Consider the following 16166-nt stretch of genomic DNA (forward strand, 5'->3'; position numbering starts at 1 on the left):
TCACTCAATACACTCAGTGCATCGTTGTTACTGAATCTCCTACCTTTTTAAAAACTGTTTCATCTTCTTTGTTTTATCTAGCTTTTCTTTTGAAAAATAGGGAAAGACTTTGCAAGAAATACCTCTCTTGAAGCATTCATATTTTGCATATGTTCATTTGTTGACTGATTACTTGTTCCCTCGCCACCGTCTCACTACCATCAAATCTTTTTTCTTTTTGACAGTTCATCTTATGCTGCCAAGAGTCTGTAGTTTTTAATCCAAGTGTATAAAAGACTCAAAGTAATGCAGGATACAGTAACATGAAGTAAAGATGTCCTTCAAGAATGCAATTGCAGTCATAACATATGGGTTGTCCTGCCTCAGGCAGCCCTCGGTCGGCCGAATTCCAAAGTCTGGGTCCGGCGTCGGCTGGTGTCGCCTCCTCTCCGACGTCACCACGGCTGGAGTATAAAAGCATCGGCCGACGCCATCTTCTTCAGTCTTTCTTGCCGCGCGGTGCCCGAAGCAGAAGCAGTTCGCAAGTGCCGGTCGGTCAGCTCCTGTGTTTTCAGTACCGAAGTCATCTAAAAGCTAAGTACCCCGTAGGGGAACATTTATTCTTGCCTCAGCCGATGTCAGAACAAATTGAGAAAGTTAATAATTGTTTGTTTTGTGGTAAACAAATACCTCATAAGGACTTCCATTCTCTCTGCCTTCCTTGCCTGGGCCCAGACCACGACGTCTCGGCCTGTGCCTGCTTTAATAAGCGCACTCTCAGGCGCCGGGCAGAATTCGACGAGGACTTTTTCGGTGAATCCTTTGCGTATATCATGCCGTCGGATCAAGCGACTACCCAATCTGCTAAAAAACGCAAGGACCGGGACCGACATCCTCGGCCCGCATCCACTACCGATGCTACTCCCAAACCCTCTGCTAGTGCTCCAGTTCCTTCGGAAGTGGTAAATCTACCGCTCCAGGCCGACGACACAGCGTTAACACGACCTTCGGTCTCGGAGATCTCTCCGGTGCCGGTTGTTGATTTTCCTCCGGAAACCGAAGTTCTGGATCTACCCGACACCATTTCTTTGGACAAGGTTACGCCTGCACGTGGGGCTGCTAGGCCTCCTGTATCCCATGTCCATCAAGGCCTTTGCACGTGCTAAGGCCGCCAGTCAGGCCAAGGCCCATCCTAGACCTACTGCCCAGGCCCATTCTTCTGATAAGCAAATCATGTCTCTGGCTGCTGATCTTATTTCCCTTATCAGGGGGTCTCAGCCTCATCCGGAGAGGGGTTCCCAGCCACCTGCAGAGAAAAGGCCCAGAACTGAGCAGGCGGACGACCTCTCTTCGGATGAAGCCTCTGGGGATTCTGAACATTCTGATACCCATGAAGAATCCTTCCAGGCCTACGAGGACTCTGATGCTGAGGAATCAATTCCCTCTGCCTCCCCTCCAGAGGATTTCTCATTTGGTGAAGTCCTGCATTCCATGAGGGAACATTTTCAATGGCAGGGTCAGGAATTCTCTGACTCCAGGAAAAGGCTTCGTACCTTCCTCAAGCTTCCCCAGCACAGGCCTTTAGCTATTCCACCTGTTATGGATGTTTTGGATGATGTTTTCTCTGACTCCAGTGCTAACCCTGATTCTCTTCCTCTGGCGCCTGTCAAGGCGGACAGATATTATAGGGTCCCTGACACCCACAAGCACCTTTTTAAGGCCCACTCTGTGGATCTAGAAACTATTTCACAGGGCCCCAAGGGAGTGGCTACCTCCTCTGCCAAAAACCCACTGCCAGCAGACAGGGAAGCAAGGTCCCTGGAGAGATGGGGTAAAAAAGTATATACTTCTACTACCCTGGCCATGAGGTCTCTAAATTGCCTTTTTCATATGTTTCAGTACCAGGATTTTCTCCTGGATGATTTACAGAAAAAGTTAGCCTCTCCTGAGCCTATCGATAAAAAGGCATTGCAGGATCATATACATAACACTCAGCAGGTTAATAACCATTTCCTTCAGTGTGGTTATGATGCACTGGAAGCTTCATGTAGGGCAGCTATGACTGGGGCTGTGATACGTAGACATGCTTGGTTAAAGGATCAGTCTTTGCCTGACCATGTTAAAGTAAAGTTACTTGATGCACCTTTGGAAAAACAGAAGCTTTTTGGTGCTAATGCACAAGATGTATTGAAATCCATAGAGGAAAAAGCAAAGTCAGTACAGACAGTCAAGGATTTCCTTCAGGTTCAGCCACCCAGATTCAGCAGAAACTGGCCCTCAAAGAATTGGTCCTTCCCAGGCTCTGACAAGTTTCAAAGGGGAAAAAGCAGGCGTGCCCGAGGTAGAGGGCAATACTGAGGATCTTACAGGGGCCGCCAATGGCAACCTCCAAATCAAAGAAGTGGCGCAGACAGTTCAGCTGCACCACAAGGACAATCACAATGACTTGACTTTCGTACCGCCTACAAAGGCTCAAAGAGAAGCACCTTTGGGCGGAAAATTATCCTTATTCTTACAAAACTGGCATATCTTAACCAAGGACAACTGGATTCTGGATTTGATAGACAAAGGTTACAGATTCCACTTCCACACATTACCAATAAGACAAGGCATGCCAAACCTGCCACATCATCAAAGGGCAGAGGCACTCTCTCAAGTTTCCAAGCTGTTAAGTATAAAAGCAATAGAAAGGGTTCCTCCTCAGGAGCAAGGCCAGGGATTTTATTCAAGGCTGTTCCTTGTTCCAAGAAAAGAAAACAAATGGAGACCCATACTGGACTTGTCATCTCTAAACACTTTTCTCATAGTGCCAAAGTTCAAAATGCTGATGTTGCAGCAACTCCTTCCCATGCTGGGCAAGGGGTCTTGGCTGGTCACTCTGGACCTCAAGGAGGCATACCTGCATGTCCCTATCAGACAAAGCTGCAGAAGATACCTCAGATTTCTTGCGGGGACAGAGCATTATCAATTCTCAGCATTGCCATTTGGCTTATCTACTGCGCCCAGAGTGTTCACGAAATGCCTGGCATCAGTAGTGGCACACTGCAGACTGCAGGGGATTCAAATATACCCCTACCTGGACGACTGCCTCATACAAGCAGACAACAAACAAACCTTAAAAGAAAATTTGGACTATGTCATGCATCTACTGCAGGCCTTGGGATACACGGTCAACATTCAGAAGTCAAAACTACTGCCATCCCAACATATTATATTCTTAGGAGCCAAACTGGACACAGAAAACCAAATAGCCTACCTCACAGAGGAAAAACAGCAGCATTTGCCAGAGTACTTCAAAGGCCTAGCAAAACTCTCCCAGCTGACTGCAAGGAAAATCCTGCAGGCCCTGGGGTTCATGGCATCTTGCATCCTTCTGATACCTTTGGCAAGACTTCATATGAGAAAACTGCAATGGTATTTAAAAAGCTTATGGTCTCAACACAGCCAAAGCCTAGAGGACATAATCCCACTTATTCCATGTCTGCAAAAAGAATTTTTATGGTGGGCTCAAGCCAGTCAGCAAAACATAGGCATGTCTTTCAACAGACCTCAAGCAGGCCAAATGATTACAACAGACGCCTCAGACCATGGATGGGGGGCGCACATGGAGGACAGCTGCATTCAAGGGCATTGGACCCCAAAGGAAAGGCATCTGCACATAAACCAAAAGGAAATGTTGGCAGTGATACATGCAATCGAGACTTTTGAAAAATCACTACAACAAGGGCATTTACTGATAAGGACGGACAACACCACTGTCATGTGGTACATAAACAAGCAGGGAGGCACTCATTCTTATCCCCTCTGCAGACTAACAATGCTTCTCTGGGAAAAGTCCCTGAGCCTGAAGATACATTTACAATCCCAGTTTGTACCAGGCAAGGACAATGTACTGGCGGACAACCTGAGCAGAAATTTCATGGATCCACACGAATGGATGCTGCATCCTCACATTTTCTTTCAACTGACAAAGACATGGGGAAGACCGGATGTAGATCTTTTTGCCTCCCACTTAAATCATCACCTGAAAAAGTTCTGCACAAGGACTCACCATCCTCTAGCCTGGAAGATGGATGCTCTCTCCTTCAGCTGGAATTCCCTAAAAATTTATGCATTCCCTCCTCTGCCTCTGCTGACTAAGGTGATACTGAAGATCAAAGCAGAACAACCAACAGGTATTTTGATAGCTCAAGACTAGCCAAGGCAGCACCTGGTACCCATTGCTATTGACCATAACTCGGACCAAACCATGGCCTCTGACCCTATGGCCTCTGCTCCTAACACAACACAATTACAGGACTGTACATCAAGACCTGAAATCATTACATCTGACAGCCTGGAGGCTAACATGATCTCTCCTCCTAACTCTCTATCAAAATCGGTTCAAGAAATCCTGCTGGAAGCACGCAGGCCTTCCACAAGAAAAACATATTCAGCCAAATGGAAGAGATTCAGCATCTGGAATGCCAACAGGGGTCAGGACACAGCATTACTGAGTATACCTCAGATTTTAGAATACTTGGCAGAACTACTTCATACTGGACTTTCATACTCTTCAATAAAGATTCATGCCTCAGCAATCTCAGCAAAATACAACTGTGACCCTCCAGTGTTTTCTCATCCATTGCTAAGACAGTTTCTAAGAGGAATAAAGAATATCAAACCTCCCAGAAAACAGCCAGTACCTGCATGGGACCTCAATTATGTGTTGGAAAAACTAACTCTTCCTCCATTTGAGCCAGCAGCAAATTCAGAAATGCAATTTCTTTCATGGAAGACGGCCTTCTTATTGGCAGTCACATCTGCAAGAAGAGTTTCGGAGATACAGGCACTCATGGCAGTGCCCCCCTTCCTCATTTTTCATCAAGACAGAGTTTCTCTAAGAACCAATCCTACATTCATGCCCAAAGTTATTTCCAGGGTGTCTCTAAATCAAGCTATTCACCTGCCTGCATTCTTCCCCAATCCTCAAAATAGCGGGGAAAAGCTACTGCATACTTTGGACATACACAGACAACTACGTTACTACTTGGACAGAACTAAGGCCACCAGAAATTCTGACCAACTGTTTGTAGCCTATGCTGCTGGAGTGCAAGGAAAAGCAATCTCCAAACAAACAATTTCAAAATGGATTGGACATTGCATCAGATTCTGCTATTCTTTCCATGGAAAAGGTGTGCCAGCCAATATTAGGCCACATTCCACAAGAGCTATGGCTACTTCCACAGCTTTCCTAAGAGGAGTGGCAACAAAGGACATTTTAGAGGCTGCTACATGGAGCTCCATGCATACATTTACCAAGCACTACAACCTGCCCTTATATTCCAGATCCTGAGCAGGCTTTGCTTCGGCAGTCCTGCAGGGGATTTTAGCTACACCATCCTTATCTTAGTTCCATCCACCCCCAGCTTGGCTATGGTATTCAACCCATATGTTATGACTGCAGTTGCATTCTTGAAGGACATAGTACAGTTTTGTACCTACCATAAATGTAGATGTCCGATAGATATGCAACTGCAGTCGGATTTTCCCTCCCTCCTACCCCTCTGTATCCTTCTTTTTGGGTCCCTCCCCCTTTTCCCATTAGCTTGGGGTATTCCTATGGTGTATCTGTTTATTACTGTTGTGCATATTTGGAATTATTTTTATCCATTTACCAAATTTAGCCTTCCTAGGAGGGCACCTGGCATCTGGGGCAAGAAACACTGAAGTAGATGGCGTCGGCCGATGCCTTTATACTCCAGCTGTGGTGACGTCGGAGAGGAGGCGACACCAGCTGACGCCAGACCCAGACTTTGGAATTCGGCCGACCGAGGGCTGCCTGAGGCAGGACAACCCATATGTTATGACTGCAGTTGCATATCTATCGGACATCTACATTTATGGTAGGTACAAAACTGTACTTTTCATTTCTCTGCAGTTTGATAGAAGAAAAGTACTTCTGCTTGTAATGAAAAGTCATTATAGATATAAACTCTTGTGTTTCCAACCTTTAACATTGTTCCCTTCTTAAAATCGAAAGAATTTGCTCATTTAGCTGGAATGTCTGCAGTTTAGTCACTGTAGGCCTCCGCTACTTTCAGTTTTAAATTTGGAATATTTACTGGTAACCATTTGAAATGTCAGAACAGAACCCATTATTGTGAGTCCCGTAATGCTGAGACTGAATGGCCGAAAAAATGGACTTGCACATACTAAATCCAAGATGGATCTCTCTGAGGTGTGATGATTTCGGAGTTAGTTTATTTAAATTTGGGGGGCTTGCTCCCCTGCAGAAAGGAAGCTTAAAAGAGAAGAGCAATATCTGAAATTCACTCTTCTCCTGTATTTTCGATATGTTGTTTTTACAGCATGTTGGCACTTGGAATTACAGATGCCTGCATTTCAGTAGGGACTGTATTTTATTCTATGCACTGTTTCTGTTGTAATATCAGTAACAGAAAGTCTGGTCCGTGTGCGGAGGAATTTTTTTTTTTTTTTTTAATAAAGCCTTTCCTTTGATTTGTTCTGGTGCTGCTGTAAACCTCAGTTAAGACATATCCTCAAGTTCAGCAAGTTTCTGTGCCATTTGCTCATATTTTATTTGCTTTTCTACCATTTTTTCTTTCATCTTCTTTTCAGCCATTGCATACCAGTTATTTTCTTTGCATGTCTGGTTAAAACATTTCTGCTTTCCTGCAGCCACCTTTTATTTGTCTCCATATATTCTAACTGGTAGCCACTTATCTTGAATTTCTGAGGGTGTATTTCCCATTACAGTCAGATTTTCCTGCTTTTGCTCCACTATACTGCTTTCAGACTCCTGATTTTTCACAGTTACTCTCTCTTTTACTTCACTTTTTCCCTTCTTTGTTGATCTTCTGGACATTATAGACACTTTAGCTACCGGTTTCTGTTAGCAAGTTACAGCAGTTTGCAGTTTTTGCTATTTGAAAATGTGCTCTGCCTAGACTATCACCTCCATTGTGGAATCATAACATAAGCACTGTATTGAACATGTGACAAGAGTCTTAACAGAAATATTGTTCCCATTTAGGTCAGAATCCCTTCTAAAAGGGAGTGTTTCCTTTGAAGTTACAGATTTATTTCTTCATCACTGGGGAACCATCTTACCATTTGTTCAGTGACTATGTAAAAGAAAAAGAAAAATATTTATTTTCCTTTTCCTGGTTATGACTTTTTTTTTTGTACGTAGATTTGAATGAGGAGGTTAAGTTGAATGAAACATCTTCAAAGTTTATTCAAAGAATCTCCTCCCTCCCAGGTGCTACATAGTTGAGAGCCTATGTAAAGTCCATTTATGAGAACTAGCACATATCTGAGATGTTAAATGATAGGTTTTATATTTACTGTCTGCAATGACACCACTTCAAACAAAAAGTGGCTACAGAAAAAAAAACTGCTATTACATGTTATAATCCCTGGTGGTCTCATGTAATAAATTGATCTGGAAATATATCCTTTATGACTGAATTCCATGTAATTATTTTCTGGTTTTACTTGCGTTCCAACTGGAAGTGAACACAGGATTTGTTCATATTGAAATTATTGTAATAGAAACAATGTTAATGCTTTTATCAAGTCATTTGAAGTATGCTTTGTAGGAAAAAGAATATATCTTATGGTATATTTATCTTAATTTGTTACTTTAGTGTTTAATTTCCAATAAGTAGTTAGCTGTTTTAAAAATACAGCATTAGAGTACAAGGAATTACCTTCCCTAGAAGGCAGAGAGAAGCCAAGGAACTGCAGTCTTTGACATTTTCTGCTGGCTGCCAGTGCTTTGTATTTGTTAATGATTGAAATACGAGTATCCTCAGTTACAGATTTTGTTGAAACTGAATAATCTAGTTTGACAAATTGCAAGAAGTCATTTCGCCTACATAGTTGTCTGCTGTGGATTAAAGCTGTAAGTGGTATGCTATTTTCTGTGGATTTACTTACATATTTGTCTTTGTTGTCCGGGAAAAGTCTGAATGGGTAAAACCCATTTTCACTGGACGCTACACATGAAAATTGCATTTTAACACAGAAAACAAGAGAGATTAATGTGTATTAGCTAATTATTGAATAGAAAATAAAATACAATACTTAATGTATTTATAACATGATGGCTGCAGGGAAAAGATCAAACTCGGGTTAGTTGAAATTAGTAATTTATAGACAGAAAAGAAGTAATTTATCTTAAAAACTGATGAGAGAGAGAGAATAAGAAATTATGGAAATTAGCAGGAAGATAAATGGACATAGGATGAATTGTAGTTAATGGGAGGTGTAAGAGAAGGAGGAAGAGAAAAAGTTTAAGAAATAAGTGCCAGATGAGGAGGAGTGGTAGGGTACAAAAGATTGGGAAGGAAAGTGGCTGCAAGACTTGGAGAAAAGTAATCCGAGTACAGTAAAGCTAGCCAAATACCTTGGGTACGTAATTCACAATTATCTTTGGGCAGACAGTCTGCACTGAGTGTCTTTTGCCTTCTGTTAGTGCCCCTGGTTATAGGTTTGTAGGTTCATAGGTAGGTACTAGGCTAACGGCCCAAGGGCCTACGTAAGCCTAGCCAGCAAGATTCCATAGCTTACGCCACCCAAGAAAGTTATTTTCTTGTGCCACTGTCCAACAGAGACACAGAAGTGATCCCCGGGGTGTATTTCCTATTCACTCATCAAGATTTTTCTTGAAGAGTGCTAATGAAGAACTTTGCTTGACATAGATGAGTAGCTTGTTCCAGAGTATAGGAAGTCTCTGGGACAGGAATCTATCTCTCCAGCGTGTCCTGTTTATTGTGGTGACAAGGTTTAGGTCCCTAGAGCGTGTAGCTCGGAAGGATTGAGACTTCTTTAGGTGTAGTATGTCCAACAGCTCTGGGTTTGACATAGCTTTATATGTTAGGCAGAGATCATGTTGGAGTAGTCGATATGCTACGGAGTAAAGCTGGAGTTTTTTGAGTCGGTCAGTGTAGGGCATTTGTTTGAGACCAGTAATCCTCTTTGTGAGGTAGTTCTGTGGCCTTTCCAGCTGCTGCAGATGTCTTGTGAGGTACATTCCAAAAGGGGCGTTGTACTGTATAATGGGTCTAATGAGTGACTAGTAGAGGGGAACAATGACCTCTTTTTTCCTGGATGAGAACCCTTTTAGGCTGTTCATCTTCCTACCAGAGTTTCTTACATTCTGTAAGTATAACATATTTATAATTTGTGATCATTGTTTCACTCAGTATGTACAGCTGACTTGCTTTTCAGTGAGACAGAACAGGGAGTTATTTTGCCAAGTGCGGCCACCTGTACTGGAATGGTGGTCAGCGTACCCCAGCACAAGAATTAGAAATGTTGAAGAATTTTACCAAGAACTGACTGTTAGGAAGAACACAGCTGTATGTGCAAGAGTCATTTCAAAGATTAGTTTATATACTGAATATATGCGTTTTTTCAGTTTACACTTTTTCCTTGTCAGAGATCAGCTAACACGACAATTATAGACTTATGTTTCATTTGTATAGCTAATGTGTTTGGCAGCATTTGTATATTTACAATGTGTTTTCTGTATAAATGTCTTTTACTGTAACTTCTTTTAATTTCTCTACACTAATCATCTGCCCCGTCCCTTGATTTAAGTCATGTTTAATATTTCTTTGTGCTCTATTTTCTGAAATCCAAGACTTCCGTGTCTAAGCTTAGGATAGTCCAAATACTGTCAGCACTGAGGTATGGGATAGTTTTCTTTAGTTGTAAGAAGTATTATCCCCACATCCTGGTTTAAAGTAAATGTTTTAGAAGTTAAAAAAAATAATTTTTAATACTTTAAACTTTTTTTCCCTCAGAGTGAAAAGTTGACCAGGCGAGAGGTGGAAGCCAAACTTTGCAATGTTCCTCTTTCCCGAACAAGTGTAAGTATTGTAGATTTTTGTCATACTGTGTTACAGCTCAGAGACTGAATGGTGTTAAGTAGAAGCTGAATGTAGAAAAAGTGTTTTGGTTTTTATTTCTTTAGGTCATGAACATAGTAATGGAGGCTTAGAAATGGCGGTAAGTCAAAGTCCCTTGTCTCCACAGTATTAGATGGGTATTCAGGCCCTTTTTGGCTGCCCTAAACTGGCAAAACATTTCCGTTTGAAGTGATAAGTAATGTTCCTAATAAAACTGTGTCGAAGAGGCAAGAAGGTACTTTAATTAATGCATGTAAATGGTGAGCGCTTTCTTATAACTTCTTCAGACCATGTCAATATCAAAAAACACAATCATTAAATACCATTTTATAGGTTCTTAGGTTCGTAGGTTTGTACTAGGCTGTCGGTCCTAGGGCCTATCCTAGCCATAACAATTCCCTGGCTATTTCTTCCAACAGCATTTACTTCCCTGGACCCCTGTCTAGCAGGGTGACTGACATGATCCCCGGGGTAAATTTCCTATCTCCCATCCAGTCATCAAGGTTCGGGCCAAGGAGGCACTCTGCTTGACATGTATGGGCAATCTATTCCAGAGTATGGGGAGTCTGTGGGTCAGGAACCTATCCCTTCAGCATGTTTTGGTCAGTGTGATGACAAGGTTTAGGTCCCTGGAGTGTGTGGCTCTGATGGATTGGGATTTCTTTAAGTGTAGTATGTCCTAACAGCTCTGGGTTTGACATGGCCTTGTATATTAAGCATTGATCGCCTCTGAGTAGACAGTATGCGACAGAGTATAGCTGGATTTTTTTTTTTAGTCGGTCAGCATAGGGCATCTGCTTTAGGCCTGTGATTCTTTTAGTGAGGTGTTTCTGCGGCCTTTCCAGTTGTTGCAGATGTCTTGTGAGTTACATACTAAATGGGGCATTGTACTCTATGGTGGGTCTAATGAGGGATGAGTACAGTGGGACAATGGCCTCCTTTTGTCTGGATGAAAAGCCCTTAGTGACGAGGTGTGCCACATAGGATTTCCTGTCTGTTGTGGCGATGTGTTTATTGAAGGTGAGACCACTGTCCACCTGTGTTCCTAAGTCTCTTATCACACTTTTGGTGTTTAGTGTACTGCCACCTATGTGGTAATTCATGGGTACATGGTTTTTACAAAAGGGGATAACTATACACTTCTTGGCATTGAGCTTAAGCCATGGCTCTGGCACCAAGCATCTGTTTCTGTAAGGCCCTTTTGTAGAATATCCACATCATTTGGGGATTCAGTAATGGCTCCCAGTTTGCAGTCATCTGCAAACTTTGTTAGCCAGAGTCCCTTAGTGCTGGCCTGTACTTCAGAGAAGTAGATGCCAAACAAGAGCGGTCCCAGGAGTGAACCCTGAGGTACTCCACTTGTCACTTGTCTGGAGCTGGATTTGGAGCCAGGTACTTTTACAGTGTGGGTTCTGTCAGAAAGCCAGTTGGCAACCCATTGAGTGAAGTAGGGATTAATGCCCAGCTTAGTAAGTTCATCTATGATTCCTGAGTGGGGGATGGTGTCATAGGCTTTGACGAGGTCCAGATAGGCGGTGTGGACCGCCTTACCCTCCTCCACGGCTCTGGAGACTGATTCAAAGAAGTCAGTCAGGTTCAAGAGACACGATTGGCCCTTCACAAACCCAAACTGGGTGGGGTCCAGTGTTTGAAGGTTGCCAGTGTCTTTGTTTATAAGTTCCATGATAATACATTCCATGGCCTTGCAGATCAGGCTTGTCAGACTGATGGGATGGTAGTTCCCAGGATCCAAGGTGGATACCCCCTTGTGGAGTGAGATAACTGTAGCTGTGCGCCACTCAGTGGGCACGAAGCTTGAGCTGAGGCTATGATTAAACATGACACTCAGGTGAGATGCCAGTTCATTTTGTAGTTCGTGTAGTACACAGCCTGGGATGTTGTCTGGTCCCATGGATGCAGTATTCTTAGCTTTGGAGAATGCGTTTTTAACCTTTGTGGCCGTGATTACTGGAATTTGGCAATCTTTCGCTATTGAGATGGGCTGTTTAGGGGGTGAGAGGGGGGGTGAATTTGGCACTGAATCGATCTGGGCAGGCAGAAGAAACAATTTATTCAACTTAGAGACAAATAAAAACGTGCTGGTAAAACGTGTGATAAATGCTTTCATTTGGACTATGCCAAACTTCCTCTGATAAAAAACACATCACTTCCTTTAGTTTAAAAACATTGTCATACTACAAAAAAGCTCTCATTTGTCCATTCCCTTCCATCAATGAAGTAACATAACACTCCCCCTTCACAAGTAAGAGCAGCAAAAAATAATCAGCGCATACATGTAAATGAAAAAAAAAAAAAAAAAATATATATATATATATATATATATATATATATATATATATATATTTATGTATTTATTTTTTATTTATTTTACATTTGTTGACCGGGCTAGTCTAACTGGATATATGTCCATTTTCAGTAGAGGCCCGAGGAGAAAAGCTCCGAGACAATAACAAGGACAGAAAAAAAAAGAAACATTTATACGAATAATCCGCAAAAAAATAGCAATTTACAAAAAAAAATAATTGTATAGTCCCCAAGGAAAAAAGTTAAATACGAGAATAATTACATGAGTAAACAATTGATTGCCAGCAAAAAAAATATATATATTTTTTTTTTGTACTATAAATCCATTTAAAAACAGTATATGAAATACTAAACATATAAGAGAAATGTATATATAGGTGATGAATATAAATATAAATAAAATGTATACATGTAACCATTTCATCTAGTGATTTTAATTTTACAACACTTCCTAGAGATAGTGAACCATTGAGTCCTGGCCAAGAATGTGCATTAAGATGTTATTTGCCATCCTAGTTCCATTTTTTCTAGGATGGCTTGCCAGGCTCCCCCTCTGCTATCACTTTTTAGAGTGTCCAAGATGAAAAATTTAAAAAGATGTGTGTGATTTAAATTGACATATTTTGCCAATGCATTTGTTTCAGTGTTATCCCTTATTGCCCTAACATGCTCACCCATGCAATTTTTTAATTTTCGCTCCATTTTCCCAACATAAAAACATGTGCAATGTGTACATAAAGCACAATAAACAATTTTTTCATTGTGGCAGTTGAATTTCCCCAAAATTCTAATGTAATAATTGTTAACAGTAACAGCACTTGTTTCTAATATACAGTTACAATATTTGCATCTGCCACATTTATGCATATTGCCACTAAACCTATTTTTAATAGTGGACTCAAAACATCTCTTGAGGTTATAACCCCTCTTATAAAAACTATAGGGGGAAAGATGTCAACTTTGTTTCTCACTAGGAAGTCGTTTGTTAAAAGCTCCCAACTAAAGGAAATGATGTGTTTTTTATCAGAGGAAGTTTGGCATAGTCCAAATGAAAGCGCTTATCACATGTTTTACCAGCACGTTTTTATTTGTCTCTACGTTTAATAAATTGTTTCTTCTGCCTGTCCGGATCCACGTTTTCTTTTGCTTTCTTGGGTTTGTGTGGCTCTTATTATCTGGACTGAATCAATTTGCTAGGATATTGACAATATCCTTGGGATCAGTATATTTAATGCCATTCTGTTGTAGCTCAGAGCAGATCTGAGCATTGCCATTTAGCTATAGAATGCCTTGTGTTTGTCTTTGGAATCTTTGGCAATTTTAGTTTCGTAACTAGCTTTGGAGGATTTTGAGGGATCTCAGCTTCTTACTGAGGCTGGTAAGGGAGTTTTTTGCATCCTGGGATTTTCCTCTTTTCTGCAACAGTTTCTTCCTTCTGTTGTATGGTTTATTTATGACAGGGGACCACCAGATTGGCTTCCTTTTTCTGGAGGAGATCGTCTTGGTTCTGTTTGAGATGCACGATTCATGCATGAGTGGATATGCTTGTACAATGCTTTAGTGTAGGATTCGGCAGTCTAACTTTGTTACCATCTGCATGGATGTCATGAAGTTTGTCACTTCTGACTTGAGTAGCATGAAATTGGCCTTGGAGAAGTTTTTTACGGATGTTTCCTTACTGGGGGGGTGGAGGTGGGATGTGGATGTCAAAGGTGATTAGCTTATGGTCAGACCTAACCAACGAGGGGTGACCATTGGTCTGGAGCATCGATTTCCCATGTTGGAAATGACCAGGTCCAGGATATTGGAGCCCCTGGTGGGACTATGGATCCAGGGCGTTGGAATTTATGAATTCCAAGAACCTTTGGGCAAAGGTATTGGTACACAAGTAGTTTTCCCAGTTAATGGCAGGGTAGTTGAAATCACCCAGTATTAGGGTGTTTGGTTGTATCTTAATAATTTCCAGTATGTTTAGGAAGATGTAGTGAGAATCTTGGGGCATGGTGGGGGATTTGTAGCAAGCTACAATTTGGATTGCAATCTTACCTAGTGTTAGTTGCACCTGGAGAATTTCGGATGCATTATGTTCGGCAGCTAGCCTGGAGGTGTGAATATCCGTGGCGAATGTGGACACTCCTCTACCTTTAGTGTTTCGGTCCTGGTTTGGTGGCCGAAAAGTGTGGTAAGAGTTATAGCCTGTTATTGCAGGGGTGCTCTCTGGAGCCTTGAACCTGGTCTCATTTACTGCAAGATATCAATGTTCTCCATTTTTAGGAGTGCCTCAAGAGAGTGCATTTTGAGGTTTAGACTTTTAGCATTGAGTAGCATTAACTTCAGATTTTGCATATGTACCTGTTACGGTGGTGGTTTTGTCCTTTGAACCTTGTTTAAAAAAGGCACTGTAAGGGTGGCAAGAGCCTTAGCCTGTAACCTGAATCCCAGGGGCAACAGGTGCAGACCATCTCTGGCAAAGCATCGTGGTTTGTCAATCATGTCGTTCCTAGGCAGATACTGGATCCCCTTTGAATGACACCAGAAGCTTCGCCATTTGTTGAAGTCCATCATTTTGTCCTTATACTGTGATATCATTCTGGACAAAGGCAGGATGCTACTCAGGGCTAGGGTCATACCTGCCTGGGTCACATGATCCGAGAGCTCTTCCATGTCTGTTTTCATGTAGTCTAGGGAGGTATGTCTCAAGTCATTCACTCCAACATGGACAATGACAGAGTCGTATTTGTGCTTGTTGTGGAGTGACTTGAGTGCATGCATTATGTGGTGGATCCTGGCACCCGACAGGCAGCTGACTGTAATTTTCTCCTTGCTCAGCCTGGTGAGTGTGACATCCAGTGTGCCTGACTATGGAGTCACCTATGACTAAAGTGTTGGGTACGTTGTCTTGCCTAGGGGCTGTTGTTGGGTGGCACACTGGTGTTGTGAGCTATGTGATACTTTGGTTGTTATTGGTGTTTGTTTGCATTTCAGCTTTGGAGGTCCTTGTTGCTTGGGCAGGTTAATGTTAAGGGCCTCCGCATATGTGTGTTTAGTGTTGCTATCTGTGGGTGTTGGTGGTGAGGGTTTTTTGAAGGGCTTTGTGTTGCTTGAGGTGTAGTGTTGGTGTTAACCTTCTCCTCTTGATTGTCTAGCACAGTCTTGGCTAGAGAGAGCTTTGCTTCCAGTTTCGCTATGTAAGTGCATCTCTCGCAGGTTGTAGTGTTGGGTGGTAGGAGGAGAGGCTTGTCTGTGTACATGAGGCAATTGCTGCATTGTCCCAGTATGCCCAGATTCACCAGGTGGACAGGAGAAATCTCTGGAAGCTGACCCTTGGACATGCCTGGTTAGGTGCTTTTTTTCCCCTTACCTTGGCAAGGTACTTTGCAATTATAGGCTGTTTAGTGCCTACAGTTAATTTCTCCTTATTAACAAGGAGAGTTGAGTGCATGTATCAGTTTAAGGCTTCCTAGAGCTTTCCAGCAGGTTTTAGAGCAAGTGCTAGTCACAGGGACTCCAACCAGAAAGAGTCAGGAATTAATGCACTCTGCTCCTACTCTCACCAGGATCAGAATATAAGCACAGATTCCAAGCTGTCACCTATAAAGCAGTTATTAAGCTTTCTGGTGATCAGCAGTTTCCAGGAAATAATATAACTGCACTCCTCTCACCAGGAGAAAACAGAAGCACTAATCCCAAGATGACTACTGAGAGGCAGAATGTGGGCTCTCCAATAACTGGTGGTCTTGCAATAGATGCTTAAAGGTAAGATGAAAAAAATGGTTTATCCTGAACACTGTAGTGTGCAGTAGAGGAATTAGATGTGAAAGTAACTTAAGTTTTACCTGTCTAAAAAGCTAGTTTTTAATGGAGAGTCACTATTTTTAAAACCGCAAGATAGATTGAAAGGGGGGTGGTTACATTTGTATTATGGTACTATGGAATACAGTA

General features: G+C 42.1%; 1 protein-coding gene across 3 annotated transcripts in view; it reads left to right on the forward strand.

Moving 5' to 3' along the window:
* The window catches only part of EIF2AK4 (eukaryotic translation initiation factor 2 alpha kinase 4), a 3701979-nt gene that overhangs the window by 2433548 nt on the left and 1252265 nt on the right, over window positions 1–16166 (forward strand). For all 3 annotated transcript variants that reach the window (XM_044073832.1, XM_044073831.1, XM_044073833.1), the window contains one exon: window positions 9795–9860. In XM_044073832.1, coding sequence (XP_043929767.1) covers window positions 9795–9860 — 66 coding nt within the window. The remainder of the gene's footprint in view (window positions 1–9794; window positions 9861–16166) is intronic.

This window comes from Protopterus annectens, chromosome 6.part0 (assembly GCF_019279795.1).
Source record: "Protopterus annectens isolate FY-2018-M chromosome 6.part0, PAN1.0, whole genome shotgun sequence".
In the NCBI taxonomy this organism is placed as follows: domain Eukaryota; kingdom Metazoa; phylum Chordata; order Ceratodontiformes; family Protopteridae; genus Protopterus; species Protopterus annectens.